A 16410-nucleotide genomic window follows, 5' to 3' on the forward strand; every position below is an offset into this window, starting at 1 on the left:
GATAAGAAACCATGACAAGTAACAAAACAATAACAGCTGCAACAATTTGGGGGATGTTTGCGTACAATATGTGAGAGATGAAGATCAAATTTTGCCCTAGAAGCCTCCATTAACACCCTATTAGAGCTTGCTCCAAAAAAATCTAGGGTTTTAGGAAATAAAATTTGGGGGTTAGGGTTCCCAATTTTTAAGAGAGATAGAGGAATACCTGAATCAAAGAGAGTGATCGATTAAGAGTGTTGCGTGAGAAAGATTGTTCGATTCAAAGAGATTGCCCGAGAATGAGAAAGATGAGAGAGTCTCGTTCTTCACTTTTCCGGTCGACTAGAGAGAGAGAGAGTAAACTCTGGTTTTGGGGAAATTAGATAGTCTAGATTATCTAGACAATCTTTTATAGTGAGGGGCAAATACGGAACAAACAGGCTAAAATAAGGTCATTTGACCAATTTCTCAAAATGAGGGTCATTTTAACAAATTTGACCCGGTCAAAGGTCATTTGACCAAAATTCCCATGTTATATACATATATGGATGGGTTTTATTAATGGATTTGGGTTTCAACTTCTAGTAATTTGTAGTCAATATCATATACTAATATTATATTATACTCTCAAATAGAGAAGATGTGATGCGGTAAGCCTATTGTCTTTTTTTTTTCGATAAGAAGCCTATTGTCGGTATTGTCTCTTCTTTTACTACTTCCGATAGGTACAGGGTTTTGTTATTGGCAAATGTTCGTTTGAGTGTATACTTATAGTTCAGAGTCGGCACACTCGTGAGCTACGTGGGACTATCGCAATCTCCCATCCTCAGTAAAGAGTCGTCTTCAACTCTAGTGCCACTGGAACATCGAAGTCTTAATAGTTGTCGATATTGTTCCAACTTTTACCACTTCACACAAGTACAAGTTTTGTTCTTTCTATACGCTCGACGAGCTTCTCCTAAAGACCTCGGCATTTACTAAATAGACACCTCCTAAAGACCTCGGCATTTACTAAATAGACACCGGAAGCTTTCGTGAGTGATGAGGAACCATGGCAGAAGTTCTCATTACCATGACATTATTATTGTTTTAAACACTAACTGCACAATCTTTAAGTTAATTTATAGGGGAAACCTTCAACATAAAACTTTTTATAGGAGAAAGATAGTATGTCATTACCATGGTTTACAATTGAATGTTAAAATGCTTAGTTTCATCACCTCTCAAAAGTGAGAAAGTAGAATTTGTAAATCTATCACCATATCTAACATTCACCTTATACTCACCTAAAAACCCATAAAAACTAAAAGACCCATACTCATCTGTTTTATCTTTTATTTCCTCTGTTTTCCATTCTTCTAGGAGTTTATCGACAACATCACCGGCCGGAAGGTTCTGAAAATTATTATCCGTTAAACACATTTGATAACAACCGTATGGGTGAAGCGCCGTCCATAGTATTATACCATTAACATATGGATGTGAAAACCCTTCTCTCAATACTTGTTCTAAGTATATTGCTTGTTTCTGTTTCTTGATTTTCTTGTTGATATCAACTTCTGTTAACCAAATAGGAAGACCTAAAGTTGCCAACTTATCTAATGTTGCTCTCATTAGGGGAAGATTTGGAACTGTGAAATGTCCTTCTAATCCAATTCCATCCATTGTTATACCGTCTTCTTTCAGATCCTTGAGTCTTGAAATGAAAGAATCTACTGTCGAATTCACATCCGCACATGTTTCCACGACATTAAACTCGTTCATGAATAAAGTTGCCAGTGGGTCTGATTTATGTGCTGTTTCGTAGAAATGGAGAGTCGCCTTTGAGCCTAGTCTTTGCTCGTAAAAATCGAAATGAAGCATTTCGTTGCTGACGTCCCAATGTATGAAGTCTCCTCTATATTTGTGCATTAGACTTTGTATTCTTGAGTTAACTGCGAATTGTAATTGATCGCTTGTTGTGAGATTACGAACCCATCTTGGTGTGTAGGTTGGGTCTTCCCAGAAGATGTTATGACCTCGAACAGCAATTTGATTAGCCCGAACAAATTCTAGCATCTGATCTGCCAAGGTGTAGTTGATCTTGCCTTGTTCAGGTTCTGTTGTGTACCATTTTAGCTCGTTTTCAAATACTGCAGCATTGAATCGCTCGGCAAACCATTTCTGTAATAGTAATAAGATCAATATGCCAATTAGAGGTATAAGATGGGACAATGTGATGGATTCCTCGGCCTAAAGCTTCGACATTGTTCCACCAAATTATACTTAGTCTTGTGTTACAGAAGGGGCTTTCTTGGCTCTGAAACGGCGTGACAGTGCCAGTTTAGCAGGACTTGTTATATGAATGAATAATGACGAATACTATGATTTAAGATGAAAGGCAGAATTTTCGAAAGTTCAGACTCAGACCTGGTACGGCAAGTTCCCTAAAATGGTGTTAGCAATTGCAGAACCAAATGGGAAGTCTTTGGAGATCTGCTCTACTCTTATCTGAGCTCCTTCGAGTCTGACTCCTTGTTTGTCCGATACATGGATAGTTACTGCACGTTTTCTTTCCTGTACAGAAACCAACCCAAGTTAGAAGAAAGACAACCGCTTATCCGACTCAAGGTTAGTTAGGGCTCGCTGGGTCAGAATCGAGCAACAGGTGTTTTTAGATCTTATATCAACAATAAAATGTAAAAGCAGATTGTGGAGGTAAATAAGTTTGGGTAATCACTGTGTTGATTATGTAATCTTGATTCACTTTCCACTGCTCATCCGTGAATGGCTGCAACGCCAAACTCGCTACGGATATATCGATATCACTGCCATCAGAGTTCTGCAAGTAAAAGAAATAAACAAGGTAATTTGGAAAAGTTCGAAAGACTTAAAGAAAAAGAACACCAAGTTGCATTTACATATACCTGAAAATATATAACAGAGAAGTTGGTTGGCATATTGTGTTCAAATCCACCTTTAAGAAAAGACCAACAATCTTGTTTAGCAATAACAGAACCAATACATTGAAATTTCGAATTGTCTGTCCATAAATTCGCCTTTACATGAGATGATTTCGCACCCTTGATCTTAACCCAACCTGTTTTATCAACAAAAATCTTAATAAACATCTCAAACTGAACAACACCCACAACAAAAAATGTCACCAAAGAGAGAGGGAGAGAGAGTCAACTCGAGAAGGCGTATTTCGAGGATCGGGTAAGTTTCTGCAAGACAATGGCAGGAGAATAAATTGAAGTAGGAGGGAGATGATGAAGGCTGTTGGTCTTAATATCAGTTGGGTCATAATCCTTTAAAATTCCTCCATTGTATAGTGGATCCTCTGGTTGTTCTTTACACTAAATGTCATCAACAATAGTTAGTAACCCATATCAATATTTCCATAACTTATAAGATCAAAATGCATGATTTGGATAAGAAAATATTTACCTCAGTGTAAGCTGAAGAATCATAAAGAGGTCCATCTGCAATAACCCATGTCACAATTCATTCATATAACATAAAAGACTAAAAGTGTGTTTGCATGAGAGAGAGAGGGGAAGAGAGTACCATAATTAGGAATGGAGAAGGAAGGGTGAGTGAAGAAGACAACACAAAGCAAGAGTTTTAGATATAGACAGAGTTGGAAGATGAGTTGAGCTTCTTTCATGGTGTTTTTCATTAGCTAGATAGATACAACTTAGAAGTGAAAAAATGAAAATGGGTGATGATTGATAAGAGGAGTGTGTGGATTAAAATAGTCATTAAGTTAAATTGAGGTTGAGTTAGGTTTGGTTAGGTTATATACAGGCAAACTACATGGTCAATCTACAGATTACAGAGAGAGAAAGGTGGATATTGAAAGACTTAAAATGGAACTAAAGAGATTATGATAAATGTCACAGGACTCCCATTAGGTCTGTGACTACCCGTGACAACTCCCATGTAAGCTTTTTTAAATTCTACTGATATGATGCTTGACCCGAGTAGCCTGTCGACTCTGACCCGACTCGTGACGTGGCCAGCCCGCTCGAACCAAAATGGCATTTCCTTGTTAAGATGAGGAGAGTTTTCAAAGTTTATATGATATTCGAGTTTGGTCCATAACTTTAGCAATTAATTCTTAACACATCCTTTTTGGTCCAAGTTGGTCGACCATGTCGAGTCAGAGTCGGCCGGCCACTGGGGCCAAACAACATTTCTCTTCTAAATTTTTACCTATTCTAGCACCTCAGCAACACCTGCTTGTAGGTTCCATTAGTTCCAATAACTTGCATCCCAACTTGACCAGCCACATGTGATACTTGTAAGAAGAAAAGCACATAGGAAACACACAATGGAAAAATAATTTCTTTTTAAACCAATGTGACCGTTTATGTTATAAGTACCATTTCTTTAAGAAAAACATAGTAAGGAAAGGGTAATTACGATTTAGGAAAGAGTAGTAGGCTAGTAGCCTTAATGGAACAAAGGTCTAAATTACCAAATAGAACAAAAAACCCTCAAATTAACGCGCCAATGCAAGGATAAAAGTTGCTATAAGCAACAAATTTTACCCAACTACTCTGAGTGATGTACTATTTCTTTCTAGGAAAGAAGCGTTACATCCACCACAAAGATGCCTTTGTTTCTCGCCGTCTAAATAAGTGCATTAGTTCGAAGTTTTTCAAAACATTCTCCCTTGTTTTGGTAGCCGAATAATTATTACCAATTGGTTAAACAGCTCGGTCATCGTTCTTGACAATCACATATACTGTAATGCATTCAAATTATTATTGCAAAGAACTACATTAATCTTCTCTTAGCATATCACCTTATGTTCTCAAATATCATCTACCATCCGAAGATGTGAATTACTGATTTCTTTTAGGGAAGGGGGATATGATTAGATTTATTTTCTAACAAGTCTAGCCTAAATGCATCTATCATCAATCCACATTTTACTGGCATTAGAAATGTCCCGTTTCTTAGATACTGATCTCATATTCTCATTCTAAGTTACTTTCATTCTGCAAAATGTTGAGTCGAGATGCTTTAACTAGGGCAGAGGCATTTGTATTTATAGAATATTCAAGTGGTGTACAATTACCATTTTAACTTTGTTACATAATTAAGTAAATAAACAATGTAATAACCCTTATCTACATATTGATTAACATATTCATGTACCTGAATACCCTTTTAACTCTTTCTAATGGATATCAAACCAATACAAGCATTCACAAGGGCATCCATCATATGTGGTACTTTCCGCATCATGAGAGAAATAATGAGAGAGAGCGAAGTGGTCGGTGGTCAGAAAGACGGAAACAGTGATTGGAAGTTGTGGTGGTGGAAGATACGTGAAGATGAAGATTAGGGGGCAAAAACAATCAAGTGAATTTTCGAGTTAAAATATCACCTTGATTTATTAAAACCCCATAGAATCCACCTTTTTAGCGGCTCTCCCAATTCTGTAGTTTTAAATGTATAGATTGGTGCTAGTTTTTCTTACATGCCCTCTTTGTCCGTTCTGAACTCTTGAATGATTCGATCATATTACTGTTAGATACATTCACTAGTTATGTATATTGTCTAATACGTAGTATTGTATTTCTCTTTATATGTTTAAACATATCACTCTCAAGCACGGGAAGAGTTGTTAACGTAGCTTTTGAGACTAATATATTTGAGATCTTGTGTTTAGAGGTAGTATATCTATTCTAAATTTTGAAAGTCACAAGTTCGATTTTTAGCGAAGATTGCCATACATACTTTATTGAAACAACATTATTAAAAATATAAATAATGAGATATAGAAATATTATTGTGGCTAACAATTATGAACATATTTAGACTTTCTATTAATAAAATCAAAGTTGGAAACACTTGAGATTTGGTACACTACACACTGTACATCCCAGTCGTTTTCTTCAGCCTGCCACAGAGATTTCTAGAGAGAGAGAGAGAGAATCTAGAGAGAGAGTTTAGAGGGAATGAGAGAGATCTGGTAGTAGCGAGTAGAAAGAAGAATCCGAAATGATGCGGAGAGAGATCTCACAGTATTTGAATCCTAAAAGATGTTTCCTTATTTTCCTTGCTGCTACTATTATCTTCTTCGTCGCACTCCCCATCTTTCAAAAGGTACCCCTCTCTCTCTCTCTTGCTCTTTCTTTTGTAATCGGTAAATGCCTTTTGAGATTATTTGATCCTCTGGATTAGAACCATTCAATCTCGAACAAGTTTCTTGTTTTGGGTTTTTTTGTTTCGATCATTAGAAACGATTCGGGTGAGTTTGGGTTCGATTTGTTTATACTCTAGTTTGTAGCAACCTAAACTGATTCAGGAGAAATGGGGTGAGAATAGTATATAGAGAAATTTTGTGGATTTCATTTTGATGATGGATTGTGGGAAGCTAACCCTAGCTAGGAGTAATTTTAGCTAATTCTCACTACCCAAATGGCCAAATTGCGAAATGGGTAATTCATTTTACTTAATTTTAGGGATCACTTGAAGTCTTTTTTGATGTAATCTACCAATAAACTCTATGTTTTTGAGATGAGGCGCCACCGCCTTAGGAAGATTCGGCTATGAAACTCTTAATGCATAAATAAGATGCCTTTTGAGTTTGCAGCATAAACCCACTTTTCTGTTTACAAATGGGTGCAAGTTCTAACTCGATGAATAACCAGGGTTTTGTTCTTGGTGAAGGCTCCACGAGCCCACCCAAAAGGCCTCGACACTTACTAAGCTTGAGCGTTCACTTATAGCCCAGGTTCTGGATACAAGCGATGTGGGAGTATCACATTTTATCACTTTCAGCGAAGAGCCGTCCTCGGCTCATATTATTAAAAGATGATCATGTTGTTCCTAACCAAGATGTGTTTCCTACTTCTTCACTAGTTGAACTCGTTTAAAATGTATCGATCTTATATTATTAAAAGCTTCTTATGGGCTGAGATGATTTTACTTCCCGAAATGATGTATAGGAGGGAGAGAAGGTCGAAGAGGTGCATGAAATTACGCATAGAGTATTCTTGGACGTTGATATTGCTGAACAGCGTGTAGGTAATGCTCTGCATTACTCAATTTACGGTTTTTGTGATTTGTAATGACAAGCGTTCAGCACTTTACATAACTTAAAAAATGAAATTGGAAAAGCACAATCTATTCAATGAAGAAGTTGGTGTGGCAAACGAAAAGTATAATGTTTAGTTGGAGGCAACCGTGTCGATTTAGATTCATCTCGCAAGGCTTGATGTTAGTGTTAGTAAAGACTTAAATACGATGTTGCAATTCCCTATGCTTCAAACACCTCTACTTAAAAGATCGTTTATGCACTTTCTGCAGGTAGAATTGTCATTGGGTTGTACGGGCAGGTTGTACCGAAAACAGTTGGTACGTATCGCTGTTCTCATCTATCACTTCTGTGTGTAGGCCTCAAACCTTTTGTAATCTGGATGGTATTTGTCAAGTCCATGAATGTATTGTTGTTGGTATAAACCATTCTTGATATTCGTCTAGCTACCTGCTACCCTGGATAGACAGTACTGGAGGAGTACTTGTAAAGTTGAGGACATCTTGTTTTTCTTTCATCGTTATCTTATTTACTTACTGTTACTAGCTGTCTAAATGTCTAATATTTAACTATCTTTTGTTTGCAGAAAATTTCAGGGCTCTATGCACAGGTAAATGGAAGTTAATCTTGTTGATTACATTTTAGCTCATGGGTAGCACATTATTTTCATAACCATTTACTCCTCATCCTGATACCCTGGTTGCCTAGTGCTTAAAGACCTTAAGGACGAATTTACTCCGAATGGTTATAAACCCAATTTGATAACCAGTAGAATTAGTTATTAGAAACTATGTTAGTTCGCGGTCGTTTGAAAAGCAAAAAAACATTGACACCTTCAGAGACAGTATAAATGCTGGATGGGGGAGCGAATCATCAGCTCCTTGCCTCCTTCTGACGCTCATTTTAGTATTAGAGTATTGGTAAAGCTTGGGTCAAATATCTATCTTACTGGTATACTACATTAAACTGGATGTCTTGCTAGCAACATTTTGAGCCTTAGAGGTTCTCGGCTTCTCTCAGCTTGTTATGTTTTCTATTCCTCTTTCTTTTCCTGTCATCTTTGTTAGACTTGTACATCATTTTAATGTGAATATTGATTCAAGTGCAGGGGAAAAGGGCAAGGGTGAAAGTGGTAAAGAACTTCACTATAAGGGAACACCACTTCATCGTATAGTTTCAGGTTTCGTGATACAAGGTGGAGATACCGCTCGCGGCGATGGGAAGGGAACTGATTCTATCTATGGCGGCCCTTTCCCTGATGAGAATTTCAAGATAAAGCATTCACATGCAGGTTCTTACCATTAACCTTGTTTTTATGATTACCCTCTTTCTTTATTACGGGTCTGTACATTTGACCAATTAGATATTCTTCACAAGTCGTAAAATGTTTGCTCATCAGAAGTTCCAAGTTTTTCTGAAGTTCTTTAGTTCTATATTATGATTACAATTTATCAAAAAAAAATTGTGTGACATAATATTTTTCATTGGTTTATTTTATTAGGAGATCTCTAAACTTCAGTCTGCTGCTTGTAGGTATTGTTTCCATGGCAAACTCTGGACCGGACTCAAATGGATCACAATTTTTCATAACTACAGTCAAGGCCAGCTGGTAAGCTACAACTCTAAAGACAAAAATGTGTAGTTTCTATGCTGGAGAAGTTTCGTCCAATAAGTATCGATCATAAACATGATATAAGACCGAGAGGCGAGGCAATCCTTTTAATAAACCCACTTGAGTAATTTCATCTTAGCACCTTCAGATCAATATTGAAACCTATCAAGGTGCTATATTGGAGCTCTCTTAATCGTGTCAAACTCAGATTGAGTACTGCTGGTCTATGACCTAATTATTTTTATGTTTGATGGTAAACAATATATCCTTGGAAAATATACCAACTTTTGTTGCATATTATCGACGGTTAACACCACTTGAGTTGTGTTAAAGGTTGGACGGGGAGCATGTAGCTTTTGGAAGAGTTATTCAAGGGATGGACACTGTATATGCAATCGAAGGAGGAGCTGGGACGTATAACGGGAAACCAAGGAAGAAGGTTGTTATTGCAGATTCAGGAGAGATACCGATGAGCAAGTGGGACGAAGAAAGCTAACTGACTGGTGATTCTGCAACATTAACATCATAAATCACAACACATGTTTTTGAGATCCAGATAATATATTGCTTGTAATTGTATCATCCCATCTTAAAGGTACTAATTTTTTTCCTTTCTGCCGTCTGGATGATCCATTTTTTCCTATTTTTGGAATAGTTAGATGTTTTTTCCTGTCTTACTAATTTTACCATGTTTCTTACTGATATTTCGGAACATGTTATTTAATGAAATGCCCTGTTTTATGCAATTTCTTCATGAGATATTCTTGTTTTGTTCATGAATATGAAGACGATCTTCGTCTTCCTTGTTATGCGATACGATGTTATTTCCTTGGACTCTCATTCATTTCGCGAAGAGGTCTATAACAGTATCTGTTTTATCACTTACTATCGCACCTCTGACATTTGAACACCCAAATAGAACTATTTTTCGTAGATGAGTGGACTGCCAATGAGTTCATGTGGGGAATCAAACTATAGCGACCACCATCATCTTCTCCATTTAGAACACAACCTCCATTAAAGCTAACCCTAGCTTTCTCTCTCTAGAAATTTCTTGCTCAAAATCAAATCAAACCACATGGGAAACTAGCTAAGGACATGGGGAGTCAAAGCCCTAAGGTTTCCGGCCAAGAAAGTGGTCGGAAACCCTAGAAAGATTCGGCCAAAGACAAGAAGAATCCGGCCAAAAAATATTCAAAATCCGGCCATCACACACCTTCCCGAGCCGGATGCATCCATCCCGTGCCATATGCTGCTGTCCCGAGCACTTTGCAAGCCGTCCCGAGCACTTGCAAGCACTCGCAGCCGCGACCTGGCCGTGCATAGCAAGCTGCCGTTCGTGTGGCTCCATCCCGAGTGGAAGCTTCCCGAGTCCCGTGTTGATAGCGTGCCCCTGTGCCTTGCTGTTGCCGTGCTATATCTTGCCGTCCCGTGTTGCAGCAGTCCCGAGCTGCTGCTCGTATTGCAGCTCAGGCTGCTGCTCGGCCGGCCAAGCTAGGCCGGCCTAGTGTGCTGGTCGGCCTATGCTTGGCCGACCCTCCTCCTTCTTCCTTCTCTCTTTCTAGCCCTCAACCCAAAACCAAGCTTCAAGAACTAAAAACCCTAGAACCCCTTTCTCCCTCTCTTGCTTGGTGAAGAAGATGATGAATAGTGTCTAACTTGAATAAAAACCCTAGACTTAGTCAAGTTGACTAAGTCTTTAGACTACTTCAAACCCTTGACTTTGTCCATCATTAAAGACTCTTGACTTGGACCAAAAAGGGTGCCCATAGAATCTCTATTGTTCTCTTCCTTTTTGGGCTCTTGGGTTGGGCTTCTTTCTAAAGCAAGGGAGTGCCTTCATCTTGTCTCTACATTTAGAACCAAGGGGGTGCCTTCATAGGATCCTTGTTTCAAGACCGAACCTCGGCTTCTTTCATTCACAACTTTTCCGTCCGAACTCCGAATCGACTTCCGTTTTCACCGTGAGACTCGTCATTGACCTCACTTGTTGTCTGACTTCTGATATTGACCAAAATGACCAAAATATCCCTGGTACTCTTTTCTTCCCTTTTGCCGCATAAGATGAAAATGTGATAATTCGCTCTCTTTATTCCGATTTACACGCCAAACCCCAAATAAACTACCTAGCAATGAAAACACATAAATAATTAGAAATAAAACTCGAAAAGAACTAACTCATCAAAGTTAAGTGACCTAAATGTGGCATTTTCACGCCACATCACCCCGCAACGCACCCACTAACTATTTGGAAAGATACTGACACAATACGAAAACAAGAGAGGGCACCACCATAATAGAATCATCTCCCTGTTGTGCAATCCCCATGGGAACGCTGCTCGTCAATTTGGTGGGAGTTCCTTCTGGTCACTTTCTTTACTACATTGATTCTACCATTTGCACACCAAATGGAAGACCTTGACTTGAGCCCCTCTAAGTCTCCTCCACTCGTGTCGGATCTTTCACTTATCCTCTACTTTTGACTAGGTAAGCTTTCAATTGTTATTTATAACTACAAGTAAATTTTACTTTCTTTACATTCTCCATTTCAAATGGCAAGAAATTACTTTTGTTAATTATGGAACTAGGAAAATAACAAGACCCATGTTTCCACTAAATGAAAGACTTTGACTTCATTATCCAATTCCAAGTCTTTTACCTTTTCACATATTGTAATCATTTCTTTTTTGACAAAAATCTTATGTAGAGCTTCCAGTTGTTATTTATAGCTGCATCGAATAAATTCTACCCATATCGAAACAATAGACAAACCAAATATGTTGCGAATAAAAATTGGTGATTTTGTTGTCGGATTGTTGTTATTCTTTATTCTACTTTCCAAATTTGTTTTGGCCTTTTCTGAAGGTTCGCCAATTACTACTTGGAAAAAAAATGCCGTATTTGAAGAAGAACAAGTAGAGTCTCTTCTTCTTCAACAAAAAAAAAAAAAGTAGAGTCTCTTCTTAAATGGAAATCTAGCCTTCCCGACCAAACTAATGGTCAAGCTAAAGCTCTCCTACAGTCTTGGAAGAGACGGATTTATGCATGCAAATGGTATGGAGTCACTTGTGACAACAAGGGAAATATCGCCAGAATGAATATAACAGGTTTGGGTTTAAAAGGTACGCTATATGATTTCAACTTCTCAGCGTTCCCCTACATTGTTAGTCTAGACTTGAGTTCGAATGCTCTCTACGGCTCAATTCCTTCTCAAATTTCTCATCTTAAAAGTGTAACATATATTGAACTTGGCGGCAACCAATTCTCCGGTCACATTCCTCAAGAACTTGGGGATCTACCCTTCCTTACTGTCCTAGTTCTATCCAAAAACAACATCATAGGTTCAATCCCATCTTCTATAGGAATGCTAAGTTCTCTTACTGAACTCTATTTGTCAAGCAACAATATCTCTGGTTCGATCCCTGATTCATTATGCAATTTAGATAAGTTAAATATTCTATATCTTTTTAAAAATCAACTTTCTGGAATCATTCCGCGAAATATAGGAAAGTTAAGATCTCTTACAGACTTAGAATTGTCAAATAACAATATCTCTGGTTCGATCCCTGATTCATTATGCAATTTAGATAAGTTAAATACTCTATATCTTCATCATAATCAACTTTCTGGAATCATTCCGCGAGATATAGGAAGGTTAAGATCTCTTACAGACTTAGAATTGTCAAATAACAATATCTCTGGCTCGATCCCTGATTCATTATGCAATTTAGATAAGTTAAATACTCTATATCTTGGTCAAAATCAACTTTCTGGAATCATTCCGCGAAATATAGGAAGGCTAAGGTCTCTAGGTGAGCTTTATATGACTCTTAACAATCTCAGTGGTAGAATTCCAGCTTCAATAGGAAATTTGAGCAGCTTGGTTGCCCTAGACTTTGATAATAACAGCTTTTTTGGTTCATTACCATATGAATTCATCAACCTTACCAACATAGTCAGGTTGGAATTGGGGGAGAATTTCTTATCAGGGTATTTACCAGACGACGTATGCAAAGGAGGATCACTTCAATTATTTATGGCACCCGACAACCAGTTCAAAGGTCCTATTCCAAAAAGCCTTAAAAACTGCACCAGCTTAAGATTACTTAACCTTAGAGATAATAATCTCATTGACAATATATCAACAGCTTTCAGTGTTTATCCAAACCTCCAATTAATCAATTTAGCAAACAATGGATTGTTCGGTGAACTCTCCCAAAAATGGGGGTTGAGCCAAAATTTGTGGTCCTTTATAATCTCTGGAAACAAGATTACTGGTGGAATACCAATTGAATTCGACAAGTTAAAAAGTTTGGAAAGACTTTATATTAATTCAAATGGTCTCACAGGAGAAATTCCAAAGCAGTTGTTCCAATTATATATCCTCTATGATCTACCTCAATTTCAGGAATAACCGAATCTCATGTAGTTTGCCATTAACAATTGGAATGTTATCCAACATAGAAAAGCTTGATCTATCAACAAATTTTTTCAGCGGACCAATACCAACACAACTTGGAGATTGTTCCAAGTTGATTTCTCTTAATTTAAGCACGAATAAGTTCAATGGAAGCATTCCGTTTCAACTGGGGAACTTGCAGTCCATACAAATCTTGTTGGATCTTAGTCAGAATGAACTCAGTGGAGAACTACCACAAGATCTCGGGAAATTAGACATGTTAGTAACGTTGAGTCTTTCACGTAATAAACTTTCTGGTTCCATCCCGTCTTCGTTTGTTGGAATGGTTAGGCTAACCGTTGTTAATGTTTCTTACAATGAATTGAGTGGTCCGCTTCCAAACATGACGGCCTTCACCAATGCTTCATTTGATGCAGTCAACAACAACATAGGCTTATGTTGTAATAACTTTATAGGCTTAAAAACTTGCAACATTTCTTCCATCGGAGAAAAGCGAAAGATGGTTAAACATAAAATTTTGATCGTAAGTCTACTTCCCCTCTTTGCTTTTTTGATACTTTTGTTATTATTTTTCGCAATCTTTTCTCGTTATAGTAAAAGATTAGCAAGAGATTCAGAACCAACGGAACAAATAGAATCTGAAAACAGAAGAAGAGATGTATTCTCAATATGGAATTACGATGGCAAAGTAGTATTTGAGGATATCGTCGAAGCCACTGAGGAATTTAATATTAAATATTGCATCGGAACAGGAGGGTATGGTAGTGTTTACAAAGCAAATCTCTCAACTGGTCAAGTTTTCGCAGTAAAGAAACTTCACTCTTCTGACGAAGACTCTGGATCTTTTGACCTCAAATCTTTCAAAAACGAGATTCGTGCATTAACACAAATCCGACATCGGCATATTGTGAAACTTTACGGATATTGTTCGCACGTAACACGGAGAATCTCGTTTTTGGTTTACGAGTATCTAGAGAAGGGAAGTTTGGCAAATGTTCTACGTGACGAAGAACTAGTAATGGAGTTCACATGGATAAAGAGAGTTAGATTTATTAAGGGAGTGGTTAATGCCCTGAGTTATATGCACCATGACTGCAAACCACCATTAGTCCATAGAGATATATCGAGCAATAATGTGTTACTAGATTCTGAATGTGAAGCTCGTGTCTCTGATTTTGGTACTGCACGACTTATAAGGCCCGATTCGTCCAACTGGACTTCACTTGTAGGAACCCGCGGATACATCGCTCCAGGTAAAAAAAATTTTGTTCCCATTGATTGATTTATTCACATATGGAGAAATTAACTATCATAACGTTTACGTTTTTTTTAAATATCTTTGTTCAGAGCTTGCCTATACGATGAAAGTCACCGAGAAATGCGATGTATATAGCTTTGGGGTGGTGGCATTGGAAGTATTAATGGGAACACATCCAGGTGAATTCATTTTGTCATGTCTTCTCACTTCTTCACCTTCGGAATTTTTATCGGGCGAGAACATAATATTGAAGGATTTGTTGGATCAACGAATCGATGCTCCAAGTGATCATGTTGTTGCAAAAGATATTATGCATGTTTTTAAGGTAGTGTTATCATGCTTAAGTGGTGTTCCACAAACAAGGCCTACAATGGAACAAGTATCTGCAAATCTATCTTCAAATAAATCTATTTCTGGCGAGTCCTTTCGAACTATCACATTGGGACAACTAGTAAGGGATGCATAAAACATTCTGAAGAAGAAGCATCTTTCTCATCTGTATTGTGCGGTCCATTTTTTCGCCTATTATTTTTGAAAGGATCCGATACTTTTCGTAGCCGAATGGACTGCCAATGACGATTGAACACTCAAACTAAAACAAGACCGGGCCTATAGCCCAACAAAAAATGGCCTAAAGCCCAACTACATTATTTATACCCTAATAATCCCAAATCAAATAACCAAAGATTCCACCTTCCTTGGGATTCGAACCTCGGACCTCCAGGATTTTCTAGAGTTTATGTCAACACCTTGGAACCACTTGGGCTACCAACTGTTGACGACGCCAATGAGTTCATGTGGGGAACCCAACTATTTTTTTGCCATGTTTTTGTGTTTGGTATGATGAACTAAAGCGAAGTCGTCGAAGTATGTTCAGGGTTGTTCATCTCTAGGGAAGGCTTTAGTAACATATTTGTTGCAATTGTTTTTGTTGGGTGAGATGAGAGATTCTTTCTAATTTTATTTTTGGTGGGAAGGTGTCCCCTTTTAAGTGTTAAAGGTGTCTTCTTCAAGACAAATTTTAGACAGAGTCTGTGAGTGAATGAGATGCCAGCTCCAAATTTGCCATACAGCCACAGCATAAACATTGTTCCAACACTTGTCAATACCATGAACTCAAGTATGGTTTTTATAAAAAAAATTCGATAGTCAAGCAGGGAGATCATCAGTCAAAAACGGAGGACAGAGCAGAACATGAAACTCTTGTATTTGATTCTGGACCTCTTACTGCTGCGTCTCTTTCGTTCTAGTACTCCAACCTAGTAAAAGAAAAAGATTGAAGCTTGGCTATTCCAATTGAGAATACGAAAATGGCTATGAACTAGAAGGAGGTGGGTTCGAACTCTAACTCAAGAGTCCTTACTCAATAACACTTGCAAAATAAATAAATAAATAAATGATTCAACAAAATTTAGGAAAATTATTTTCAGTGCACTTCCTACAAGAAAACGGTTCCACCCAGGGGAAATGGTTCTCCACTTTTATTTTCTTACTAAAATAACGGCTGATTTCACCGCGAGTTTTGTATTCTGCTTTGGCGGGAAAATTGTCCTACACTCTCTCTCCTCAAACACGTTGCGGTAATTAGAAAAACTCTTCGAATAGTATCGATTCTTTATTCTTCAAATTGTAAGGAAAATTAACACTTCTAAATGAGCCAAACCCTAGTTCAAGATAAACTTTATTAGTTGATCTTTATTCTCCGTGGTGATGGATACAGAAAACATTTCCGAAAATAGTTGATAAGAAGCATTCAAGATCATGCTTGAATGAATCGGTCATAGAAAAAGGAAGTGACTAACCAACGACGCGTGTAGGGTATTATTAGCAAGCCCACCCCAACCAACACCTGCCCAATGCCCATAATAATGCACTAACCGAAGCAGGATTCCGTCTTGCCGTTCAAACTCGAGCTCTGAACAGAAACATGCATCTCGATCCAAGCCAACCTTTATTGTTATTTCAAGGGAAGCTTTGTACATTGCAAATGAAAAGTGTGAGTGCGCCTTCGGATCGGAACAAGTTGGTACCAGTGGAGCGGTTCGTGAGGAACGGGTTTTGGTGATGTTAGCATTGTTGGTAGGCATTGGGGTTAGGGGGCG

General features: G+C 37.9%; 3 protein-coding genes across 4 annotated transcripts; 2 read left to right on the forward strand and 1 right to left on the reverse strand.

The window, feature by feature from the left end:
* Positions 1–1130: 1130 nt before the first annotated feature.
* LOC147570660 (endo-1,4-beta-xylanase 5-like) lies at positions 1131–3884 on the reverse strand. Its single transcript, XM_086657198.1, has 7 exons — positions 3532–3884; positions 3412–3446; positions 3155–3320; positions 2889–3061; positions 2702–2803; positions 2392–2538; positions 1131–2145 (listed from the first exon to the last, which is right to left on the reverse strand). The coding sequence occupies exons 1-7, from the start codon at positions 3641–3643 to the stop codon at positions 1168–1170; spliced, it is 1713 nt and encodes a 570-aa protein (XP_086513324.1). The 5' UTR covers positions 3644–3884; the 3' UTR covers positions 1131–1167.
* A 1810-nt stretch (positions 3885–5694) lies between these two features.
* LOC147570661 (Cyclophilin-like peptidyl-prolyl cis-trans isomerase family protein) lies at positions 5695–9376 on the forward strand. Its single transcript, XM_086657211.1, has 7 exons — positions 5695–6084; positions 6930–7008; positions 7291–7338; positions 7605–7628; positions 8127–8309; positions 8552–8627; positions 8964–9376. The coding sequence occupies exons 1-7, from the start codon at positions 5980–5982 to the stop codon at positions 9124–9126; spliced, it is 678 nt and encodes a 225-aa protein (XP_086513337.1). The 5' UTR covers positions 5695–5979; the 3' UTR covers positions 9127–9376.
* Positions 9377–10971: 1595 nt separating this feature from the next.
* LOC147570662 (MDIS1-interacting receptor like kinase 2-like) lies at positions 10972–14861 on the forward strand. 2 transcript variants are annotated; one of them, XM_086657197.1, is made up of 5 exons: positions 10972–11067; positions 11496–11550; positions 11585–11752; positions 13039–14303; positions 14398–14861. In XM_086657197.1, the coding sequence occupies exons 4-5, from the start codon at positions 13079–13081 to the stop codon at positions 14772–14774; spliced, it is 1602 nt and encodes a 533-aa protein (XP_086513323.1). In that variant the 5' UTR covers positions 10972–11067; positions 11496–11550; positions 11585–11752; positions 13039–13078; the 3' UTR covers positions 14775–14861. The 2 variants fall into 2 exon arrangements, with proteins under 2 accessions (XP_086513323.1, XP_086513322.1); XM_086657196.1 differs by having other exon boundaries at positions 10972–11057; positions 11496–11752; positions 12620–14303.
* The last annotated feature ends 1549 nt before the right edge of the window (positions 14862–16410 follow it).

The sequence above is a fragment of the Eschscholzia californica genome, unplaced genomic scaffold (genome assembly GCF_041429995.1).
Source record: "Eschscholzia californica isolate CP2 unplaced genomic scaffold, dmEscCali1.0.p SCAF_1, whole genome shotgun sequence".
Classification (NCBI taxonomy): Eukaryota; Viridiplantae; Streptophyta; class Magnoliopsida; order Ranunculales; family Papaveraceae; genus Eschscholzia; species Eschscholzia californica.

Coding starts and splice junctions, on each gene's coding strand:
- LOC147570661 (XM_086657211.1), top strand. CDS start 5,980: ATGATGCGGAGAGAGATCTCACAGTATTTGAATCCTAAAAGATGTTTC. Junction 6,085..6,929: donor CACTCCCCATCTTTCAAAAG/GTACCCCTCTCT, acceptor AATGATGTATAG/GAGGGAGAGAAGGTCGAAGA. Junction 8,310..8,551: donor GATAAAGCATTCACATGCAG/GTTCTTACCATT, acceptor TGCTGCTTGTAG/GTATTGTTTCCATGGCAAAC.
- LOC147570660 (XM_086657198.1), bottom strand. CDS start 3,643: ATGAAAAACACCATGAAAGAAGCTCAACTCATCTTCCAACTCTGTCTA. Junction 3,447..3,531: donor CTTCTCCATTCCTAATTATG/GTACTCTCTTCC, acceptor GGGTTATTGCAG/ATGGACCTCTTTATGATTCT. Junction 3,062..3,154: donor CTCGAAATACGCCTTCTCGA/GTTGACTCTCTC, acceptor TTGATAAAACAG/GTTGGGTTAAGATCAAGGGT.
- LOC147570662 (XM_086657196.1), top strand. CDS start 12,968: ATGGTCTCACAGGAGAAATTCCAAAGCAGTTGTTCCAATTATATATCC. Junction 14,304..14,397: donor CCGCGGATACATCGCTCCAG/GTAAAAAAAATT, acceptor ATCTTTGTTCAG/AGCTTGCCTATACGATGAAA.